We start from the raw sequence: 9,764 nt of genomic DNA, 5'->3' as shown, positions 1-9,764 counted from the left end.
GTGAAACATGCCGTGATGGTGATGCTTTTACATACTGAACACTTGTAAACATGGCCTTTGGCATCTGTTTCAAAGTCGTACATGCTAAAATACTGTGATAGAAAGACCGAAAAAAATTATATGAGAGATGTTATTCAGTGATAGGTTAGCTAACTTAGCCTACCAACTAGTTATGTAAAATTGTTCTGGAGGAATGGATATAAAAATAAGCCAAACAACGTCGTTGCTAGGCAACACACGTTTATCTTGTCTAATTTACAACAGCTTGAATTGATGGATCGTACATTTTAATAATGTTGTTAGCTGTACAGGTTCATCAAATACACAGATATGGTAGCTAAAATACACAGAAGAAGAAGCTTAATCATAATTTAACTACGTTTGAACTTACACACAGCTGGGGCTCTTCTCGCTGCTGTCTTCAACATTGCTCAGTTCTGTCAACAGAAATCAGCAATGATTAAAGAAGTATCAAGATCCTTCACAAAGAAGGCTTGCTTGAAAAACACTACACAATCCTGCATATAAAATGTTTCTTAAGTAGAATTAAGTGAGTATAAGGAACATTTAGTCATGGCACCAGCATTAAAATCTTCACATTTGTTGTTTAACTGAAAAACATATTTAACTATGGTCATTGCCAATCAAGTCAAATAAACATAGAAGCTTAAAAATGAAAGTAAAGACTCAATTATTTTTCGAGTAGCAGATGGCAAGCCATATCAATACATTATGTAAGATGTATAATACAACTTCTCCAACCACAATACAACTGAGTTACTAATTGAGTCGCATAATTTGGTATTACACAAAAAAACCACAATTAGCCTGTAGGCCTATAGTGTTACGACAGAAAACTGCTCCACAGTGTTCAATGTGCATTACCTCGTTGATTAATATCGATTAATATCTGCCTTACTTATATATAGCTCTTGTGCACCACCTATCGGCGCACAAAATAATCACAATCCAGCTTTTTATTTGTCATGTTTTATTACAGATCTACTTTGTGGTACAGTATACAAAAAAAGTATTAAAAACATCTACATTGCATGTTCGAAGGAAGTGCACACAATTAAAAAGACTTTCTGAAAAGGCTCTATACCAGTTATCAAAATGTCAGTTTAAGAAAAGGTTTTGCAATAAATAAATATAAATTACATGAGAATCATGACAAGGTCAGGTAATTCATTAAGGCACACCTCACATCCCAAATGTACCTCGCAAAAACAATATGGCAACTCCCTAAGGACAAAAACAAGCTTATTTCCCAGTTTAAAAGGGAGCAGCACTTCTCCTTTTTATTATAATCATAAAACATGTTCAGCATTTAACTACCCTGCCACAGAAAAGTTTATATATTAAGCAACTTTACAGAGCATTGCCTGTCAATTCATGAAGTTGGTATTGCTTACATTAATGCAAAAAAAGCTAACTGAAACCGTGACTTTACAGTATGAAATTCAGACAGTATGCACAATGGCTTAAACTGAGCATTATTTTTTACATGACATACAAAAGAAATATCTTGAGACAATTGTGAATTTTGATTAGAAAAATGTTAAATATTGCTGAAATAATGGATGCTGTTCACAAGTCAATTTGGTTGAATAAGGATCTATCACTTTATACTGTAATAGCAGGTGTGATAGACCGCCCCAGAGCACTTCTCACATTCAAAATGTCTGCATAGTTTGAACTTTGACAATTGCTTCTGAAGATAAATCACATAAATGGCAATCACATTTTCTCTAACATAAACAAAGGTTCAGTTTCTGACCGTTGCATGCCATTAGAAATCAAACAAAAGGATTATTGCAGCTCCCTGATGCTGCGATTAAATATACTGTTCCCTGCAGTTTACACATAATTCTGAAGAGCATAGGCTACAGCTTTGAAAACCTTTACAGAAATATGTCTGACAAAATGAGATGGGATGAGATAAACCCCAATATCTGGTTAAGTGTAAAGTACTTTTTTTAATTTTTTTTTCTCAAGGAAGTAGTGATTTGCTATTCCTGTAGTTGAAAAAAAGTTTGGTTGTACCAGAAGCCAAAATACTGTGTATTTACAAAATCCATTTGTTTTTTTTAAACATTTGTTTTACAACATGCATTTTCATTTCATTGGAGGCTTTACAAAAGAAATAAATAAATTACTTTCGTCATTTCAAAGGGCGGAGGAATGTACTGCATGCATGATCTAACCACATCTATCCGAGTCGATGTGCAGCAATTGATGAAAAATCAAAACAGAGTGTTTCAAACTTGTAGCATGCTCAAGATGTGACAATGTCAAAGTGTTCTCATCTATACACACAGACATTAAAACCTAATTAAATTCATAGAGGACTGTTGTAATCATTATCCCTTGGCTAACAAACCGTTTTTTTGTGCACTAAAAATTCTACAGACTCACACATTCGCCCATATGGAACAAACAGATAAAACAAAACGTTGCAGCAACATGTTGAAGAGCCACTTCGACATAGACAAAAAAGCTGGTATTAGAAGAGCTGGTGGCTTTCATATACACACCGACAATCAGACAAATTATGAAAAATAATAAAACAGTCTTGATATGTATGAAAAGTTGACAAAGTATTTACAAAACATTGATCATTTAATACAAAATATCCAAAAACAATTTGAATCAAAAAAGGAGCCTTGACACAATTTGCTTCCGCAGCCTATAAATAACACTAATGCCCGTGTACGTTTTTTTTTTGCTTTTTGCTTTCTATAAAAAAAGAAAAGAAATCAACTCTATACAAAAGTTAAAAAATACCCATATAAAAAAGGAACAATACATAGAAAAGAAATATCTAAATAACTAATCTAGTTGGGAGAGTGGAAATTAGGAGGTCTGCCACTGGAGACAAATCCAGGAGGATGCCATGGATACCCCTACAGGGGGATTCAACAAAAGCATTCACCAGGTTTCTTTGATGACTTCTGGCAGTTGTGGAGGAAGTGTGTCTGGAAGGTGTGCAGCCACTTGCGTGGATGCCAGTTTTTTGGAACTGCAGCAGGGTTTGAAGAGACGAGGATCAATGATCACCTCTCCAAACCGCCCCTTATAGACAATCCCACAGCACACCTTTTGCCTAAAACATAGGGGGGAAATGACCTTTTAGTTATGGATGATATTCAAAGGGTGCAAAATCGCTTAAAACATTTGTCATGTTACTTTGTTCAACTCAAATCGGATTAATGATTGCGCACCTTTTCCAGTAGGAACGGTCCAGAAAAGAGAAGCTGGACGGAGAGGGGCGTCTCTGTTTGGACTCGATGTCTGAGCCGTCATCCGATAGGTTGCTGTAACTGGGGGACTGGGCAGGAGACACACTGGAGGTGGTGCTGAGTGCATCTGAGTCGGCTAGGGAAATAAAATAAATGCTTTTTAGAAATTGCCTTCAAATTTAGGAGTTTTTTTTTCCTAACACAATTTTGTCTAAAAAAATAATCAGTAAAATAGTAAAAAATCCCCAAACAAATTCCTTAAATCCATGTAAAGACATCTTAACTGCTTGTTTTGTCTGACAACTGTCCAATACCCAAACAAGTTTGGTTAACAATCATAGAACAACAACTGCTGTTGGCATCCAACAAGATCACATCGAAAAGGCAGAATCTGTATGTTTTCTTTAATTAATCAATCATTTATTCACCCCTTTTAACTGGTTTCAGCCTAGATGAAAACCAAAAAATATCAGTTACAGTCACCAAACCCAAAGATCCACAAGATGCTGCTAAAGCAGTGATTGTCGGCCCGGCTGAACAGACATCCACAACACACCCAAGGTGGTGAGATTGCATGCATTGTGTCATTTTGATATAGCACCATTTTTTCCTTGAACATGCACTTGTATTTTTTGTCAACAAATATTCCATATCTGGTGAGTTTCAAATCTATTTATATCACCCAAAAGAATCTCACAACACATGCATGTTATAAGGTAATATATTTAAAACAACTTACTTAGTCTCTTTAACTTGTGGAGCTTCTTTAGCTTGCTTTTCTTCTTCCCATCACTGTTCTTGATCTTCTTGGGTTTAGTCATCTTGAAGCCTGGTCCAGCTCTTGCATCCACCACCTGAGCCAGGTCAGGTGAAACATCAGGTCAATATAACGCCTTCTTGTGACAGTCGGACACATTTGATTCTCATTACTCTTAGCAGACGAGACTTACATGATTCCAGTTTTTCTTGGAGCCATTTGGTAACTTCTTCCACCTCTTCACCAGCAACACACAGGCATTGCAAATGTCTCCAACACGATCTTCTGACAGCCTTTAAGTATTAAAGTGGTATTGCTTAAAACTTGTCACCCAAATTCCTGTTTTATTAATTTACACAATGAAAGGGAAAACAGGATGAAACAATACAACCAAACATTGAATGAATGAGAGCTTTTACCCAAAACAGAGCTCGAATGTCTCTTCATATCGACTGCTGTCTGTGAAGCGTGAGCTGGAGGACTTGGTCTTGCAGATGCAACAGCCTTCGTTACTCCGGTAGATCTTTGACTTGTGAAAGCCAAACATATTACGTTTGTTGGTTGGTTATGGCAGTAATCTGGAAAAGTAAACCAGAACGATCGTTAAATCTCTTTGTAATATCACCGTGGGTGCAGTCAGTTGTGCTTTCTACTACCGAGAAGGGGGCGGTCCCTACACATACAGATAAACAAAACCACTCTTAACGCATCATTTTTTAACACAAATCTAGTATGAAACTCACATTTGAGGTAGCAGTATATTGTATTTGAAGTGCATTGACAACTGAACTAGCGTTTTGCTAAAGAAAAACGTCGAACTATCTTATGGAATTCAAAGCAAAGTAGCGGGAACACCAAAACAACAAAAAATACAACACTGACATTTCATAAACGTTTAAAACTTCAAGTTGTGTTGAATAAACAAAACGTAAGTACCAATCGTGTTACATTTTGTGCGGTAGCAACGGATGCAGGCTCCCAAACGTTTACACACATTCACGCCACACGGTAAGCGTTCCACACCCACAACATAGCGTTTTACTATCGGTAACTGGTTCTTATGTTACTTTTCGGAACAACAGCCAGTACATTGGAAATGTTGAGGATTTATCAGTCTCAATACAATTAAAATGGTTGGTCTAACATACTGCTCAGTTGAGGATTTGTTTGTAGGGGAAACCCGAAACAAAAAGCGGGCAGCAGCAGCAGCGCTTTTTGAAGTGAAGAAACAAAAAGCTACCGGGGCTGAAATATGTGTAACACGCCGTGTCCGAACAACACACAATCCCCAACTTAGTGCAATTCGTGTATGTTGTCGGGATTTTAATAAAATACAGATACGTTACAATGAATACATCATTCCCTTTAAATTCAAACTTTTGCCCGCTAGAGCGGCAAATACGGTTCATTGTTGTTAGCTGTTAGCATGCTAGCTAGCCGACGTAGCTACCATTACCACGCCACGCTCTCGTTCACTTCCACGTTATCCCATTGTCGGTTAGTCTTTACACATTTAGCTGCACACGCTCACGTCAAGCTACGACCACACCACAATACCATCATTCTCTTCGCATATAACAAACCAGTAAAATACTACAAATATCATTCCTTTACAAGGGAAATTAAATTGCACTTACTGAACAAAAACTTTGAATCTTCGCCGTATTCTTGGAACGCACTGCGCATGCTCTTACTACAACTGCATACAGCTGTCTATTAGAATATCATTAGCATGAATGAAAGGGCCGGGCGTGCAATGACCATATAAGGAGTGCAGCCGTTGGGTTTGAACCTGGGTTTAACCAATCGCTGCTGTCCTCGGTACTCTTCACAAGATATGAATGACGGGAAGCGTAGTAAATGAGCGGGAGATCTTTGTACCGTCACAGAGTTGTTAGCTGCTTTCCCTTAAACTCAAAATCCCATAAACCCCCTGGTTGAAGGCATGGCGCGAACGAGTTTGTTTACATGTTCTCAGCTGAGAAAGCGCATTCAACAGCGTTTATACGGTTAAATCACTTGTGTGTTACTTTTCAACTGAATTATTTGACAAAAGTGACTATAATTAGATTGGCACTAGTTAGGTTTTTTATTTTATGGGATATTTTGCTTTTGAAGACAAACTTTAGAGAAAATTAGATTTAGGGTTCACATTATAACTTAGTTATTATCATTATTTAATGACTTGTTTGTTCTAATAAATCTAAGAAAATGATTACAAAATCATCATTGTTTTGAAGCCCAACTTCACATATCAATTTAGCCTGCTTTGTCCTATGGTTTTATCTAAACAATTAGTATATTTTATTTACAGTCGGCATGTGAATTTTTGAACCACTTTTTTTCAGATGAGAAAGCACATGTAGAACTTAAAGCTATTCATGAAAAACTGGTTGACTTATACCATTTAATCCACTTTAATGCATTACTGATGCTTTATTCTTAATATATTTTTACACTGTACACTGTTGCTCACTTAGTAAACACTACATTACACAGCTATTTCAATAAATGTACAACAGTATTGGAAAACAAAAATATATATCTCCCAAGATGCTCATGTGTGGGTCGTACACAGACGAGTACAACACAGTTATTCCAGACGTTGTTGGCACAGAAAATAAGTCCTTCACATATTAAATCTCTTGTTCTGCACAGTTCAAAATATGTAACGGAGGAGGGCCCGTTAACACGTAAAGACACCCCGGTATGGAGTTTGTAGGAGGGTTGAATTTTCTGTTGTGGATATTGCATAGCAAGAAACCATGATGACAAAATCAGGAGCGGGAAGGAGCTGTCCTTTTTCTTCCTCACATGTGAAGCAGGAGATCATCCTTCATCACGAAGAGTGGACAGAGATCACCACACTGTTTTTATTCAGAGAACAGGGCAGATGTAGTGTGAGAGCTGGGATGATGATGGAGGAAAGGGTTGAAGGTATTTACATGAAGGCTTTCATTGTGATCAACTTTGCACAGAAAAATGGGTCAAGCGTGTCTTCGAGGACTTGTTTTACGAACACAAAAAGCCAAAAGACTTGGGGTACTTTCCTCATCCAACTGAATACACTGGTCATCACTGGATGCAGGGTTAATCCACACAGTCTTTTTATCATGCAAAAATGATGATTTTCTCTGCTATAGGTATTTCATGTTAAACATCTGCACACTAGTACATTTCTCAAGGAAAGCCCAGATGTAACAGCCTTTTTGTTTCCATGTAGATAAATCCTTTTCTACACTACAAACCCCCTGTCAAACACATACTTACTTATAAAGCATACTTCTACATCATTTGCTTTAAGCTCTGTGTTATGACATTTGAATCTGAGTTGACAACAGGGCAAGCAACTTCACTGATTTAACAAAATAATACTTTTTTTCTCTGAAAATATATTAACAGTTTTGATCGTTGCTTTCCTTCAAATATATCCATTGTCAGCAGTACACAATAAAAATGAAAATATTTTTTCAGTAAAACATTATAGCACAAGTAGGTCATTGTCAATATTGTGAAAATGGTGGTTCATAATAGAAAACATATTTTTAACATCTAATGGCCACATCATCAAGGATAAAAATGACAACATATCTTAAAAGGCTCATTGCACTTAATATATGGCAAATGTAACAGTAGCTTTAATATAAGCCAGAAAATGTCTTTTGTTCAAGTCTTTTCCTGCATATAAAAGGTTCAGTTACTCTTTTTAGTGGTCCCCAGTGATCGTCCTGGTGGGGAGTTGGTTTATTTTAGATACCAACACCTTTGACAAGTGAAGCCTCCAGGGTGATGTTGAACTCCTGCAGAGTCTGTAGTACTCTAATGAGAGAGTTTACCAACGAGAGGTCCTTCATCAGAGCGGTGTCTTCATACATCTGAGCCGTGATTGGACAGTCTGCGAGCAGAGCGATCCAGTGATGCAGCAAGTGATCCCTGAGAGAAGAAGACGTGTGTGGATTCAACATAACAGAAAAACACTGGAGACTTCCAACATGTATTGCCTGTTGCAACTTTTCAATATATAACAATTTAGAACTATGAGAGTGTTAATATCATATTATCATTATATCATAAAGCTAATATCAATGTGAAAAACATTAATCTGTATTTGAAAATGTCTTTAAAAGGCCTGTTTAAAATGTATGGTGCTGCAATAAACTATTATTTTCATGATGGTTGAATCCTTTTCTTCAAATTACCTTTTTTTGTATTACCAACAGTCCAAAACAATTTTAGGATTGTCAAGTATTATCTACTTAAAAGATGAAAAGAAGTCATCTAGTATCTAAATGGTTGGCCATACATTTTTTCACTATTGAATATTGATTAAGAAATTGCTGCAGTACAACTGTTTTGAACAGAGAGGTCATATATAGAAACATGGTAAAAGCGCTGCATCACTACACCTAAAATGCACAGAACCATCTTCAACACAGGAAGATCTTAAGAAAAACAATTAAATATCTAGAATCATTTAAAGGAGAAATACTTTTTGTTTGACTCATTGCCGGTCAGGATGATGTGTCACATACAGAGTGAAGCATGTACATCAGTTAGGGGTTCAGTGATGTAACCAAAGACATTTCAGCAAGACAGATTGATTAGTGTCTTTGAAGCTGAAGCTTGATTTATGGTTGCGCATTAAGGGGTTTACGATGCTGACGTGTCAATACTCACCATTAATACCTGCTACCTAAACACCCCAAAGTCTTTAGTATTCTCAGGAGGGGAACTCTGGAGCCTTAGTATTGGGTTTAGTATGCAGGTTTCAACGCATCTATCCTGAAGGCTAAACTTGCTTAACAATAAAAAAAAATCCACTTGATCTAAATATGAGTCTGTGGACATACCTTGCCCCCAGACAGACGAGCATCTGGAACTTCCCGTCCTTGCCGATGTTTCTGGAGGTGTTGTTGATGGCGCGCATGAAGCGGCAGAAGTGACGCACTCGGGTTTGCCAGTTTTCATCTGGTGTCGCCTCCCGCTGCTCCGCACTTTCAAAGTACACTTGTGACTTTTCTGTTAAAAAAGTAAAACAATTCTTTTAAATGACAAATCAGTTTCTATAGTGATACTTAAATGTTAAGAAATCTAAACAATGTTTGATAATACAAAAATGTAGGTTTTGGAAGGAATATCACATTATGGCTTAAGTAATATACTGTAAGTGAGTAATGACATTAAGTCTTTACCTAAGAGGTCCCAGATGAAAATGTTCTTAAAGAGTCGGGGGGATTTAAAACCATGTTGAAAAACTTGCTCCAGAGCCCAGACGAGGCCGTACTCCCCGCAGAGGAGAAGGGTCAGACTGCCTCTCTGTGGAGAGAAAGAACAAAAGTCAGAACTGATAATAATGTGGTGTTTTCTGATAAATATGACAACTAGACTCAATATTTGATGGCTTCTTCGATCCAGTTATGTTCACTAAAATCAAATCTCTCTTCAATATTCTGTAAATAGGTGGAGTAAAGAAGAGTGAGGGGGATTTCCCTGCAAGAATACTTTGTACCTTGCCTTCACAATGAATAAATAGTAAAACCTATAATCAGCAGTCACAATTGGTATCCTCTGAATTATAATAATCACCCTTTGTGCCTTAATATGTAGTAATTATCATGGTTAGTATGATTATCAGTGCCCTCATGACAGAAACAAATATTTGTATGGGATCAAGTAAAATGTCTTCTTTCTGAAACCAGTCTTCTTTAATATGTTTCAACAATGTGAATCCTCCACATAGCCCACAGTAACAGAGGGGCTTTGGA

The 9,764-nt window shown here is 37.0% G+C and overlaps 2 protein-coding genes across 3 annotated transcripts in view; both read right to left on the bottom strand.

Moving 5' to 3' along the window:
• Window positions 1-1,274: 1,274 nt before the first annotated feature.
• Window positions 1,275-5,744, bottom strand: sinhcafl (SIN3-HDAC complex associated factor, like). The gene is made up of 6 exons (XM_034116955.1): window positions 5,637-5,744; window positions 4,419-4,577; window positions 4,193-4,292; window positions 3,982-4,096; window positions 3,225-3,378; window positions 1,275-3,106 (listed from the first exon to the last, which is right to left on the bottom strand). The coding sequence occupies exons 2-6, from the start codon at window positions 4,544-4,546 to the stop codon at window positions 2,932-2,934; spliced, it is 672 nt and encodes a 223-aa protein (XP_033972846.1). The 5' UTR covers window positions 4,547-4,577; window positions 5,637-5,744; the 3' UTR covers window positions 1,275-2,931.
• Window positions 5,745-6,400: 656 nt separating this feature from the next.
• Window positions 6,401-9,764, bottom strand: part of dennd5a (DENN/MADD domain containing 5A) — a 31,072-nt gene continuing 27,708 nt past the window's right edge. For both annotated transcript variants that reach the window (XM_034116498.1, XM_034116499.1), the window contains 3 exons: window positions 9,192-9,315; window positions 8,850-9,018; window positions 6,401-7,932 (listed from right to left, as the gene is read on the bottom strand). In XM_034116498.1, the coding sequence (XP_033972389.1) occupies window positions 7,749-7,932; window positions 8,850-9,018; window positions 9,192-9,315 (477 nt within the window). In that variant the 3' untranslated portion in view covers window positions 6,401-7,748. The remainder of the gene's footprint in view (window positions 7,933-8,849; window positions 9,019-9,191; window positions 9,316-9,764) is intronic.

The sequence above is a fragment of the Trematomus bernacchii genome, unplaced genomic scaffold (genome assembly GCF_902827165.1).
Source record: "Trematomus bernacchii unplaced genomic scaffold, fTreBer1.1, whole genome shotgun sequence".
NCBI lineage: Eukaryota > Metazoa > Chordata > Actinopteri > Perciformes > Nototheniidae > Trematomus > Trematomus bernacchii.
Note: the sequence above shows the minus strand (reverse complement) of the source record. Positions and strands in the feature narration are given on the sequence as shown.